Source organism: Hipposideros armiger, unplaced genomic scaffold (genome assembly GCF_001890085.2).
Source record: "Hipposideros armiger isolate ML-2016 unplaced genomic scaffold, ASM189008v1 scaffold_491, whole genome shotgun sequence".
Taxonomy (NCBI): domain Eukaryota; kingdom Metazoa; phylum Chordata; class Mammalia; order Chiroptera; family Hipposideridae; genus Hipposideros; species Hipposideros armiger.
This window is the reverse complement of record NW_017731841.1, coordinates 703565-718627: the sequence shown is the minus strand read 5'-3', so window position 1 is coordinate 718627 and position 15063 is coordinate 703565. Positions and strand designations below refer to the sequence as shown.

Genomic DNA, 15063 nt, shown 5'->3' with positions numbered 1-15063 from the left:
CAAGTGTTCAAAGCAGCACTATTCACAATACCCAAGAGGTAGAAACAATTCAAATGTTCATCAATGGATGAATGGATAAACAAAATGTGATATACACCCATACAATAATACCAGGAAAAGGAATGAAGTACTGAGATATGCTACCACGTGGATGAACCTTGAAAACAGCATGCTAAGTGAAAGAAACCATACACCAAAAGCCATATATTGTATAATTCCATTTCTATAAAATATCCAAAATAGGCAAATCCATAGAGACAGAAAGTAGGTTGCCAGGGATTGGGAAGAGGAGGAAACAGGGAGTGAAGCTAGCATAGTTTTCCTTGGGGGTGATGAACATCATCTGGAATAAGACAGTGGTGATAATTGCACAATTCTGTGACTATACAAAAAAACACTAGATTATATATTATATTTTTAAAAAGTGAATTTTTGGTATGAAGTTTATCTCAATACTTAAAATATGCTGATTAATTCCAAAAATAAAATCCAACACTCATGTGTGATAAAAACTCAGATAAAAAGGAGTAGATGAGTGCTACCTCATCCTGCTGAAGAACATCTACAAAAAACCTACAGTTAGCATTATGCTTAGTTGTGAAATACCTAAGATGGGGAACCAAGCAAGAATGTCCACTCAGCACTCTTATTTTACACAGTGGTGGAAGTTCTAGACAGCGCAATAGAGCAAGAAAAAGAAAAAAGTAGAAAAAGTATTCAGATCAGAAAGAGATAAAACTGTTCATTTTTGCAGATGATATGACTGTCTATGCAGAAAATCTCTACATAGAATCTACAAAAACTAGAATAAGAAAGTTCAGAAAGGCTGCAAGCTAAGCTGTATAAGGAGCAAAATGGACAAAGCAGAGGGAGGATGGGTTGAGAAAAAGTAGTCAGTGGTCTGAAGTCCAGAAGAGTTTAAAAAATGGTTACACGGGGAGTCATTGGGCAAAAAACAAAAATCAGAAGAGGGGGATGGCATTTATACATTGCTACTCCACACTGTCTAAATGTTCAATGGCTCTAGCAAAGAAGGGAGTAAGATGGTTGTTTAGTTTTCTGACAGCTAATGAACATCTTACTGGTCTCTCAAAGTTACTGTAAAGAGACCAAATTAACTTGGGTTAGGAACTCTGCCATCTTTATACATATGCCTTTACGTTATTCTATTTTGGCTCTAATAATTAAAATACTAATACTACATGTATAAAGTAAAAAAACTAAAATTATAAGCCTCCAGTAAGTTTTGAGTTAAGCCTTCCTGACCATCTGTTATTTTTAACATAAATGCCTAAAAGAGAACTGTTTTCATTCTCAAATCTGACCCTATACCACATACAAGTATTCATACACACACCCCACAAAAATAAGAAAAGCTGGGAACAATATTTACACCTGGACATTTAGAATAAAATCTTGCTAGGATATACCCAATGCCACAGGATTTTGGTATTCTTGATGATTAAATCATGAATCATGTTCATTAAAGCTCACAGATATACCGGGGGTGCCAAAGAAATGTACACATTTTAACAGATGTTATCTATGTATTGATTTTCGAAGTTGAATTACGGTAGCAATGTGTAGTATGACACTTGCTCAAAAGTTGGCGTTAATCAAATGAATGTTAGCGTCATTCATTGTATTAAATTTTTAACACAGTTTTCTTCCTTTCTTAAAACGTGTATACATTTTTTTGGCACCCTCTGTATACATACACTCTTCTAGGCAAGGTTTCCAGCACAGGTGTGGTCCTTCTTCCATTGTCACGTTCTAATGAGATGATGTTTTCGTTGTAACATAGGCTAGGAAGCACAAACTCATTTCTGCCACCACGTATACATCCTTGCCCAGTACTTTCTATCGTGATGCCAACAAGATTTGAACTGGAAAACTACAGAAACTATACAAATACACACCCTCAAGATTCAGAGCACGTGCCTGGCAACTGACTGGGCAGCCATGCCCACACACACATTAAGCCCACTCAGCACGGGAACACGGCTCCAAGGCACGAGTTCTGGTCCCAGCTCTACCAATAATACATTTTTCAGCACATATAAAAGCAAATACAAAAGCAGGGAGTAATGCACAGAAACTATACCATGGTTAAAATAACATACAAATCCAAAAATTACAGGAAAATGGATTATAAAAGGATATGCAAAAATGAAAACTGAGTAGTTGACGATAGCTGAATTATGGTAAATATTCTTTTCTTATTTTAATAGTTTTTATAAACATATAAATACATGAAAAAGAAATGAAGGGAGTTAATGAAAGCATTTTTAGAACACTTCAAGCATTTTAGAACAAACATGCTATCTGAAGACAAATTCCTTACTGATAATGGTAGGTCCAGAGCAGACTTGGGAAGTGAAACGACCTGGCTTCTCGTCCCGCTCCGCCCTTACATACTATGTCACTTTGGGGGAAATCACTCAAACCTTTTTGCAACCTCAGTATTCTCAAAATGTGTAAGCTATGCTATGATTTAAGACCTTTAGCAATTCTGAAATAACTATAATGCAATGAAGTATCCAGAATTAGAGAAAGTTCTTGCTGGCAACTGTCTTTTTGATGACTTCAATCATACAGTAATTCACTCCTGTCTTTTCTTGCCCTTCTGGAATCACAAGAATTACCCACTTGTCCTCAAACATCACAAAGTATAATAAGAGGAATATAGGTACTGGAAACAAGAGGTCGCAATTTAAGTCTCAGGTATTACTTTATTTAGTCAACAATATTTACTGCATACCTACGACATGCCAGGGACTTACTGAGGCGCTAAGAATAAAGATGGGAATAAAACAAAGCTCCCGCCCTCATGAGTAAACAAAAAAATATTCTGTAGTGCCATGCACTAAGAAGGTTAACTCCAGCAGGATGAGGGCACAGAGAGCTCCCTTAGAAAACTGGCTGTGCTGCTCTGGGTGGCCTTTGTAATGAAGTTATACTGCAGCCGAGAGCTGGATGAAATGAGGAAGACAGCCACGATGACACGGAGAGGACGACTGTTTGAAACAGAGGGACTCCTAAACACAGGGGCCCTGATGCAGGAGAAGCTTAGAACGTTCAAAATTAGCAAGGAGGCCAGTGGAACTGGAGCCGAGAGAGCTCTGGGTTAGAACAATCCAAGATGTCAGTAGCTGGTGGCCAGCATGAGACCGCGCGGGCCTAGTGGGCCATGTGAAGCCACTGCCTTATAGTCTGTGTGATGGGAAACCTCCGGAGGGCTGTGAACAGGGAATCCACGTTACTTAGTTACATCTAAAATAATTACTCTGACTGCTGTGTGGAAAACAGAATGTACGTGTTGGGAGAGCATAAAAGAATGTGGGTTAGGAGGCTACCATGAGAGCACAGGTAAAATACAGTGACGGCTTGCACTAGGAGAGTAGCAGTTACAGTGAGAATCACTGGGACTTGAGGTATATTTTTAAAAGTACAGCCAACAGGATCAGCTGAAGGACTCAGTGTCGGTTAGGAAAGAAAGTCAATGACAACGCCATAGTTTCTGGCTTGGGAATGTGGGGAAATGGAGGTTAAGTCTTAAGACCTACAAACCCTTATCAAGGCATCAAATTCAGCTGTTGAGAAAGAGCATAAGCATTACTGACATAAAATTGAAAAAGTAAATTTAGAATGATTGCTTTTTCTACTCACCATTTGCAGATTGTATCATGTTTCCAGATTTCTGGACTTCATCAAATTTTGTAAAAATTACATTCAATCTGTATGGAAAAAGTATATATATATATATAAACTATTAACCATCACTGTTTAGTCAATTATATTAAAACACTAATGTGAAGTTGAGTCATAGTCCAAGAAAAAAAAAATCAATGATACAAACCCATCTAATAACAAAAACAGTAACTATATTAATAACAATATTGACAACTAACAATAATTGAGCACTTATTATAGGCCAAGCACTGACCTAAGGAATTACTTATAAGGAATTACTATCATGCCCATTTTACAGAGGAAGAAATCAAAACCCCCATAGCTTACGTAAGATGACAGTTCTGGTGGAGATTCCAGCCCTGAGAGTAAGAATCCAGAGCGCATAGCCCCAAACATTGTGTTATACTGATGGACTGCTCTACACATTATGAAAAGCATATATTTCTCCTATTTCTGCCTAAGCACAACTGTTGATTACTTAGGATAAAGATTTTCAAAATGCTATTATACTACAATGCAAAGGCTTTTCTGTGACTTACGCTTAATTCAAAAATGTTATAAATAATTTCTCTAGAAACAAATGTTGTGAATGGAAAAGCTTCAGCTTAAAAATCAGCATGAGGGCCGGCCGAGTGGCGCAATGGTTAAGACCTGGCTTGGGACGCCAGAGGGCCCCGGTTCGGATCCCACATATGAGGGCCAGTGACACTGCCCTCCACAGCTAAGATGCTGAACAACAGCTCAACCTGGAGCCGGGCTGCCTTGAGTTGCCGGCGACGGCGTAGGCTGCAGCCCCTGTGGCAGTGGGTTGTCATGGGCTACCGTATGTAGCCAGCAGCCACAGTGAGCGGCCGTCCAGAAGCCGGCGACTGATCTGCCTCACCCGGGAAGAGCGCAATGATGGTGCCAACTTGGGCCAGTGAAGCAACGTCCTCCACAACTAGACTGAAAAACAAAACAACAGCAACTTGCCTGTTCCCCTTCCCCCAATTCCCCAACACTGTTCCCATCCCCCTAATTCTCCAATAAAAATCTTTTTTTAAAAAAAATCAACATGACATTTATTTTCCATTAATGGATCATTTTCATCTTGACATTTAAATTGATGCAAAACTCCTAAACCCGTCAAAATATTTCATCCTAGTGACACAAAAATGAACGAAAAATTGCAAGTGGTGGTTAAAGAGTCAAGGAAAAAAGCACCTTTCCTAAGCAAAATAGAGATACATCTGAGTAAGTATAAAAGTTAAGACTCCAAGGTAATGTACTTTTGCATTCAAACCTATGCCACCCATTTCAGGGACCAAACTAGAAATTTTAGCACTTTCTTACAGACCATCCGGTCATACAAACTAATCATTTCAACAATGTTAGTCTTTTCTTCCCAACCAGAATGGAAGCTCCTTGCGGGTATGGATGAGAACTGTATTCTTTTAGTATTCTGCACACGCCTAGCACTGTGTCATGTGGAGAGTTACACTGCTGTGGGAAAGCACTGGCACCTAATTCTGTCCCCTGCCCCCTGTTAGGAAAAACTAGGTAGTTCACACATCTGGTCTCAGTTCATTCACTGAAACTAGCACTGAGCTAGCTAGATGCTGAATGTGTAAAAGTTCCCACTGTCTAGAGCTTCTATTTCTACTTCATTCTATTCTTAGAATGTTACATTTGAAGTAACAGAGGAGCCAGAAACACACATCAGCAAACAGAGATAAAATGAAAGGGATGAACTAGCCTGATACACTGCGTCTGCCCCTTCCCATTCCACAGCAGACATCAATATCTTTCAACCCATCCTTCCATCTAAGTCCAGAGGTAGCCTCAGAATCCTTCTCAAAGCTGCTCGAGGTAGCCACTACCAATTAATCAAAGCTGGCATTAAATAAAAAATCTGTTATCTCAGGACCAGATATAAGTAAAACTACCACTCACTTTCAAATCCAGTGGTTACTAAACATCTGGAAAGAGGCCTTGAAATCAATTTCTTATGATGTTTCCATCACCTTCCCTTTTATAAGCAACAAGATCTCCAATGGCTTAATAAGCCCATAAATAGTATCACTACACAGGTTGTTAGGGCGTGCCCTAAGTTACCACTTTATTGTGTCACAACTATACCCTCTGACATGAGTGTCCCCGCAAATTTGCAAGTTAGGGACAAGGTATACCTCTAGTCTGGTTGTTCCTGAAATATTGGGAGGGGGCAATCATTTCCTCCATTCCTCGAAGAGTATTCACCATTATCAATGGCAACTGTGGTGACTGTAGTTCCCTATCCATGGTAATGTCTACTCACTGTGGCCACATTTATTCACAAACTGGCAGGCCCAAACAGCTAGGTATGAGAAATGCTACAAAGATTACTATTACTGGCACCTGCACCTAATTCAGAATCCCTCAGGCAGGCGTACCTTTCCCTCTACTTTCACACTCCTGTCTTGTGAGCTGCCTCATTCTCTAATCAATAATGCCCATAACAATGGATCTTAACAAGGTTACCACCTCAAGAGATCAGTAGTAACCTGACAGTCTAACACCAACAAACATTCATTAGGAATGAATGGTTTTGGATAGTTCTGAGCCCAGCAATACAAAATGCCTCTCTTGGGACCTATCAATTTACACAAGTCTAACAGGATGAGTTTATACGTTCAATAACAGTGAGTACATGACTAATGATTAGCCTCTGAAGTCACCAATTTATTTTTTAATTTTTTAATTTTAAATCTTTAGATCTCGAATTTGAAATAAATTTCTTTACTAGTTTGACAAAAACCAATACCATTTCCCCCCCTGGTTTTTCTGAATTTTATATTCAATTTTTCAACCCAATTGTCATTTATTTTATTATTAAAATTTCAATCTAATTATTCTTTCCTAGAATATTTTATAATATTGGGTCGTTGGGAAAGTCATGATGTATTTTTATATTGAAAAACATAGAAAAATACGTCATGACTTTCCCGATGACCCAATATATACAAGGTATGATAAATGCTGCTGCTGAGTGCCATCCAACCGAAAGGCTGGTATCTTCAATATGGAAGGTGGTGCATCGAACCTCAGTAACAGTGTGCGACAAGTTTCAACTTGTTCGGTGCAATCAGTCGGTGTGAGCTACGGTTGAGAGAATATATGTTTTAAAGTGTGTTGTAAATCATGGATCATGAACAGCGCATTAACATGAAATGGGCCAACGGTTTCATCCCCCACCATGACAACGCTCCGTATCACACATGGCTTCTGGTATGGCAATTTCTGTAAAAAAAACAAAAACATTACGGTGTGTCCTCATCCACCTTATTCACCGGATCTGGCACCATGCGACTTCTGGCTCTTCCCCAAAGTCAAAATGACCATGAAAGAGAAATGTTTTGAATTGATTCAGGACATCAAGGCAGCCATGACAGTGCAACTAAAGACACTCACGAAACAGGACTTCCAGAACTGCTTCAGAAAGTGACAAGAATGATGGGATATGTGTGTTTAAAACGAGGGGAAGTATTTTGAGAGGGGTTAATGGCAATGTGTCTTTAACACATTTTTTTAATTTAAACATTCACTATATTTTTTTATCACAACTCATATTTAAAATAATTTCCTAAAGCAAATGCTAGTAATCTCAGTCAAAAAGCTCCACCTATACACTCAGAACTTCTCATTGGCTTTTTAAGTCCACTACTCTTTAATATGAGCATGCAACCTCATATTAGTAAGATACATGAGCAAAACTCCTAACATGAAAAATAGAAACCACCTTAGCGGAAAGAACAGGCTATGAAATGTAATTTTTAAATATGTCACCAATACTTCCAAGAGAGACTACTGCAAATGATAAAAGCAAACAGGGGAGGAGCCCTCCAAAAGTGGCAGAATAAGGAACTCTGAACATCTGCTCCTCCAAAGACGCAAAGAAAACATGGGCAAAATCAGGTTTTTCAAAACTCTGGAAATTTAAACAAAGGCTTACAACAACCCAAGGAGCATTCTTCAAGAAAAACAGCTAAATCTTGGTAAGAAAAGCAAATTTTTCAATGCCCTATTTCCAGCTCCAAATGTACCAGCTGAGAACTAACAGCCTCACAATTTACAGTAGTCTGAAAACAAGCAGCCTCACAGCTGCTGGAAAGCGTTAAACATGTTTGCAGCTCAGTAAGAAATCCCCGTTCCCAGAGAATTGTCATTATTTGACCTGACTGGCATATCCTGAAACCCCCATTCACAGGGTTTCTCTTTATTTGACCTGATTCAGAGCATGCTCACTGCAAGACTCTTTACCCTGAAGCCATGATCGAAAGGAATCAGGGACAACTGGTTGACATGGCTTCTGCCTGAGATGGCAACAACAACTGGGACAAATAAATGGACCAAAAAGCTTACAAGAAAAAACGAGAAAATAAGATGTTCACAAGGAACTCTGAGAAGCTCCGACATACTCCTGGGAAACTAGAAGGTCACTCCTATGTGCACAGGTGTGCACACGCCCAGGAAAGACCCAAGAAGACACTGCCTCACCTCTGGCTAACCTGGGGGTTCTGCACGAGCAGGCAGTCAGGGGGATGGCAGTGATTGTTGCATTACAGCCGATTCCAATACCACCCCCCCTGCATTAGCCTCTGACCCATTAGTCGAGAGAGTGTCTCGGAAAACTGAGGCCAGGATGGAATGATGTCTGTAAAGCTCTCTCCGAGTGTCTCAGGTGACTGGGACCTATTGGAATGATAATAGTTATCTCCCCTGGGAAGACACAGTAACAATGTGTCTTGGGGCTATGTGGCGGAAGTGTGAAGGCATAGGATTTGCGGGAACACAATGGGAATGTTAATGGAAAAGGTCTTAAGGCACACAAATCACACGGTTGCAAGTTGATTGACAGCAGTTTCACTTCTTTACAAACTACTCAATAAAAGCCATGCGCTGACCCGATTCGGGGCTCACTCAGTCTTCTCTGGCTGAGTCCCTTGGTCTCGCTCTTAATCTTACTTTTGTCTCTTGCTCTTATTCAATCTGCGTCGCCCCTTAAGAGAAACCTATTTGCCCTTGCTACGCTGGACGTGACAGGTGATGCAGAGACTGCCTGCCAGAAACCTGAGAGCATGCCCCAATAGACGCAGAGAGTCCTTCAGCAAAGGCTGAGAGACTTACTAGTTGAAGGCATTTAAGGGAATCTCTGTCCAGTCATTGGCTGAACACTAAGTTAACTGAGCAGAGACTTCAGTAGCCATACACAACAAAACAATACAGACTTTACAGAATTAGTTCAGGAAAATCACTAAATAAGCAATAAGCAACAAAATAACACCCAAACAACAACAAACCTTGGGGCAGGGGAAGAATGTGATTATCAGAGTTGCCACAACGTATTATTTAAAATGACCAGTTCCAACAAAAATTACGCGACATGTAAAGAAACAAGAAAATATGGCCCATACACAGGAAAAAGAAATCAATCAACAGAAACTATCCTTAATGGGAGCCCAGATATTAGGCTTAACTAGATGAATACCTAGTTATCGAGTATTATAAATATATTGTAGAGAACTAACGGAAATTATTTCTAAAGAACTGAAGGAAAGTATAAAAACAATGTCTCGCCAATAGAGAATATCAATGAAGAGACAGAAAACATAAGAGTCATGTAGAAATTCCAGAAATGTAAAGTACAATAACTGAAATAAAAAATTCAGCAGATGGCTCAACAATGGATTTGAGCTAGAAGAAAGAAGCAGTAAACTTGAACACGAGTCAACCGACAATATCATGTCTGAGAAAGAGAAAGGAAAAAAAAAAAAACACCCAGAAAAAAAAAAATGAAAGCGCCTATAAGACTATCATCTTACAGTACCAATGTAGCAACATACATATAATGGGAATCCCAGGAGAGAAGAAAAAAAAGGACAGAAAGAATATGTGAAGAAATAATAACCAAAAACTTCCCAAATTTTATATATTAATTACATATTCAAGAAGCTCAACAAACTGCAAATAGGATAAAGTTAAAAAGCTCCTAACCTGGATACATGATATGCACACTGTCAAAAGAAAAGACAAAGAGAAAATCTTAAAAGAAACAACAGAAGCCACTCATCGTGTACAAGAATCATCAATAAGATTAATAACTGATTTCTCATAAATAACAATGAAGACCAGGCAGCAGTGAGATGACATATTTAAAATCCTGAAATTTAAAATCCCAATCAAGAATTCTACTGGGTTGTCGGAAAAGTCATGACGCATTTTTGCAAGGAAAAACATAAAAAATACGTCATGACTTTTCCGACAACCCAATATATCCAACAAAATCATCCTTCAAAAATGAAGTAGAGAATCCTCTACGGACCAGACATTTGAGTCTTTACATGTAGTCACACTACCAATATAACAAAGTGCAAACTCTGTGATGGGAAAAATAAAGAATTTAAGACAATCCTCAATAAAAAATACCAGTCCTTCAAACTGAAATGAAAGAACACCATCCAGTAGCTCAAATCCACATAAAGATATAAAGAATACCAGTAAAAGTAACTATAAAGGTAAATGTAAAACATATATAAGACAGCATAAATGTACTTTTTTTTGTTTATAACTCTTTTCTTGACCTACATGACTTAAAATGAAACTGTGTAAAGCAATAATTATAAAACTGTGTGTGTTGGCAAGCTTATAAGGTACAAAGATGTAATTTGCATAACAAGAATAGCAAAAGACAGGAGGGGAGAAAACTATGTAGGAATAAAGTTTTTAATACTGAAATTAATGGTAATAATTCAAACAAGACTACTAAAGTTAAGATGTTAATTGAAATCCACAGAACAAACACTAAGAAAATAATTCCAAAAGAGAATAGTAAAAGAAACAGCAAGAAAATTAAAATGGTACACTAGAAAACATCTATACAAAATAAGGCAATAATGGAGGAACAGAAAAACAAAAAAGTCCTGGCATATAGAACACAAATAGCAAAATTGTAGCAATAAATTCTATCTTATCAGTATTACATTAGATAAATATAAACACTGCAATGGAAAGGCAAAAATTGTCAGACTGAATAAACAAACAAGACCCAATTATAAGCTACCTACAAGAGACTCACTTTAGATACAAATACACAGAGATTAAAAGTAAAAGTATGGAAAAAAATATTCCATTCAAACTGTGCTTAAAAGGGACCTAGACTGGCTATACTATTATCAGACAGTATAGATTTTAAGACCAAAATTGCTACCAGGGACAAAGAGACATTTTTACAATGATACAAGGATCAATGATCAGGAAGATATGACAATTATATGCACCTAAGAACAGAGTCCCAAACTATATGAAGCAAAAAGTGACAGAATTAAAGAGAGAAATAGATCATTCAACAGTCTTAACTGGAGACTTCAATACTGCACCTTTCAATAATGGACAACAGAATACAGATTCTTCTCAAGTACACATCAAACATTCTCCAGCACAGACGACATGTTGGGCCACAAAACAAGCCTTAATAAATTTCAAAGAACTGAAGTCATAGAACATAGAAATTATAATATGTGACTACACACAGGATAAAATTAGAAATCAGTAACGAAGAGAAATGGGAAAGTCACAAATAATGTAGGACTATAACAAAACAGTTAACAAATGGGTCAAATATGAACACACACAAAAAAATCGGGAAATGCTTTGAGATGAATTAAAATGAAAATACAATACACCAAAACTTACAGGATGCAGCTTAAGTAGCACTTACAGAAAAATATACAGGCATAAATGCCTATATTAAAACAGAATATCTCAAATCAATAACTTAAACTTCACCTTAAACTGAAGAAATAAAACGCAAAAGCAAATCAAAGCAAGCAAAAGGAAGAAATATAGACTAGAGCAGAAATATATAAAATAGGGAATAGAAAAACATTAGAGAAAATCCAGACACCAAAAGTTAGTCCTTTGAAAAGATCAATAAATTTGACAAACCTTTTGCTAGAATGATCAGAAGAGAGACGACTCAAATTACTTGAATCAAAAGACAAAAGAAGATATATTACTATTGTCCTTACAACAATAAAAATTTCCAAAGAATACTATGAACTGTATGTCAAAAATTAGATAATCTATATAAAATTCCTAGATACAAACTACCAAAACTGACTCAAAAAAAAACCCCAAAATCTGAAGAGACCTATAACAAGAGATTGAATTACATAGTAATCAAAACTCATCCCTAAAGCAAAGGTCCAGATGGCTTCATATTTGGTGAATTCTAATAAATGTTTAAAGAAGAATTAGTGCCAATCCTTCACAAACTCTTGAAAAATATAGATGAGAATAGAGGAAACTGTGGGTGGAGGAGGAGAGAAATAACAGAACTCTCTGTATTTTCCAAGTGTGTATATGTATACACACACACACATACACACACACACAACACACACACACACACACACACACACACACACACACCCCGAGGGTGCCAAAAAAAATGTATACAATTGGACACTTTGGTCACTGTTATTCAAGCAGTAGTCCGCCATAATCAGAAGTGTCTGGACGCTGATGGTAACCACTCTGAGCACCACTTGTAATTGCAGAAGTAAAACATGACTTGTATTCGTCTTTTGTTATCGGTATATATTACAATTTTAATACAGTTTTTCTTTCTTAAAATGTGTATACATTTTTTTGGCATCTTTTGTATATACCTCCAAAAATATAGAAAAGGGAACACTTTCTAACTCATTCTATGAGGCTAGTATTACAATAAAACTAAAACCAGAAAAAGACATCACAACAAAAATACAGAACATTATTCTTTATGAATCCTGAAGCATATAAAAAGAATTATACACTACGAACAAATGAGATTTATCCCAGAAATGCAAGGTTGGTTTAATACCTGAAAATCAATTAATGTAATACAACATATCAATAAAATAAAAACGAAGTAACAATCATCTCAACAGGTGCAGAAAAAGTATTTGACAACATCTAACATCCTCTCATGACAAAAACACTTGACAAACTTGGAACAGAACTACTTCAATCTCATAAAGGCATACACAAAAACACCCACAGCTAAAACCATAATTAATGGTGAAAGACTGAAAGCTTTCCTCCTAAGATCAGGAACAGGATAATGTTGTCCCTTTACATCACTTCTATTCAACATTATACTGAAAGTTCTAGCTAGGGCTTTTAGGCAAAAAAAAACAGAATAAAAGGCATCCTGATTGGAGAGGAACACTTAAATTATTTCTATTGGCAGATGACCTATTTATATATAAAAATCCTAAGAGGTACACAGAAAAACTATTAGAAATAGGGAGTTCAGAAGGTTGCAGGAGTCAAGGTCCATTAAAAGAAATTATATTTCTATACATTAGCATTGAACCACCTAAAACTGAAATTAAGAAAAAAAAAGTTCTGTTTACAAATAGCATCAAAAGAATAAAATGCATAGGAATAAATTTAACAAAAGTGTAAGTAAGACCTGTCCACTGAAAACTATTTGTTGAAAGTCATTAAACTTCAAAAAATGGAAAGGCAGGGCCGGGCGAGTGGTGTGCTGGTTAAGAGGTGGCTTGGGAGCACCAGCTCTGAGCAGCAGGACCCCAGTTCAGATCCTACATTAGGGCCAGTGACACCGCGCCCTCTACAGCTAAAATGGTGAACAACAGCTCGACATGGAGTTGGGCTGCTGTGAGTCACCGGCGACAGCATAGGCTGCAGTGGGGCTGGCCGGCAGCGGGCGTGAGCTTTCCTGAGTTGCCGTGAGCTGCCGTGAGCCTCCGTGAGTGGCGTCCAATGGCCGGCAACCGACTGCCTCACCTGGGAAGAGCACAATGATCACAACACCAACATGGGCCAGTGAAGCGACGTCCTCCACAACTAGACTGAAGAACAAAAGGACAGCGACTTGTCTGTTCCCCTTCTCTGATTCCTCAATGCTGTTCCCCTCCCCCAATTCCCCAATAAAATCTTTAAAAAAAAAAAAGGTAAGACATCCCATGTTCATGGTTTGGAAGACAATGTTATTATGATGGCAATATTCACCAAATTCACTACAGGTTCAGTTCCTACCAAAATCCCAGCTGCCCTTTTGTGCATAAATTTGTAAGTTCATCCTAAAATTCATATGGACACACAAGGTACCCAAAACAAGCAAAACAATGTTTTAAAGAATTTGGATTTCAAAATTTACTACAGAGCTACATTAATCAAGACAGTGTGGCACTAGTAGGACAAGAATAGAGATCAATGAAAACAAATTGAGAATACAGAATAAAATCCTTACATTAATGGTCAACAGGTTTTCAACAAAAGTCCCATAAAAATTCTACCAAGATCAAAACCACAACAAGATACCCATTAATATGGCAATTAGCAAAACCAACAACAACAAAAAAAACAGAAAATAACAATTGTTGGCAAGGATATGCACTGCTGGTGAAATGCATTTTGGCGCAGTAGTACAGAACACAGTATGGCAGTTCCTCAAAAATTAATCATAGCATTACCATGTGATTCAGCAATTCCACTTCTGGGTATATACCCAAAAGAACTGAAAGCAGAAAAATGAGATATTTGTACACCCATTTTCACCGCAGCATTATTCACAAGAACCCAAATGTGGAAGAAACTCACGTGTCCATCAACAGAAGAATGAATAAATAAAATGTGGTATACACATACATAGAATTTTATTCAGCAATAAAAAAGAATGACTCATGCTACAATATGGCTGAACCTTGAAAACATTATGGTAAGTGAAAGAAGTCAGTCAACAGAAGGCTACATTTTGCGTAATTTTATTTGCATGTATAACGTCCACAGAATTAAAAAGTAGGGTAGTAGTAGTTCCCAGAGGCTGAAGGAAAGGAAGAAATAGAGAGTGACTGCTAATGTATAAGGGATTTCTTTGGGGGTGATGAGTATGCTCTAAAACTAGATAGTGGGGCACACAACTTTGTGAATATACTAAAAACCACTGAACTGTCCACTTTAAGAAGTATATGGTTAATTACAAAAATATGAACATTACAGTTTATGAACTATTTCAATAAGAAAGCTCTTATTAAAAAAAGAAAATAGAATGCTATAAAAATGAACTTACAGTGAACAAAAAAGAGATCTTAGAAATTAAAAACAAAAAAGGAAAAAATTTTAAATCAAATACCCAATAGAAAGGTTGGAAGATAAAATTTGAGAAAATCTCACAGAAGACAGAACAAAACTGTAAAGCTACAAATGGGAGAGAAAAATCAGAAAACTAGGGCCGGCCGAGTGGCGCATTGGTTAAGAGCTGCCTTGGGATGTCAGAGGGCCCCAGTTCGGATCCTACATATGAGGGTCAGTGACACTGCCGTCTACAGCTAAGATGCTGAA

General features: G+C 37.6%; 1 protein-coding gene across 1 annotated transcript in view; it reads right to left on the bottom strand.

The window, feature by feature from the left end:
• The window catches only part of CLASP1 (cytoplasmic linker associated protein 1), a 285385-nt gene that overhangs the window by 164598 nt on the left and 105724 nt on the right, over positions 1–15063 (bottom strand). The window contains exon 8 of the mRNA XM_019667264.1: positions 3670–3737. Within this exon, the coding sequence (XP_019522809.1) occupies positions 3670–3737 (68 nt within the window). The remainder of the gene's footprint in view (positions 1–3669; positions 3738–15063) is intronic.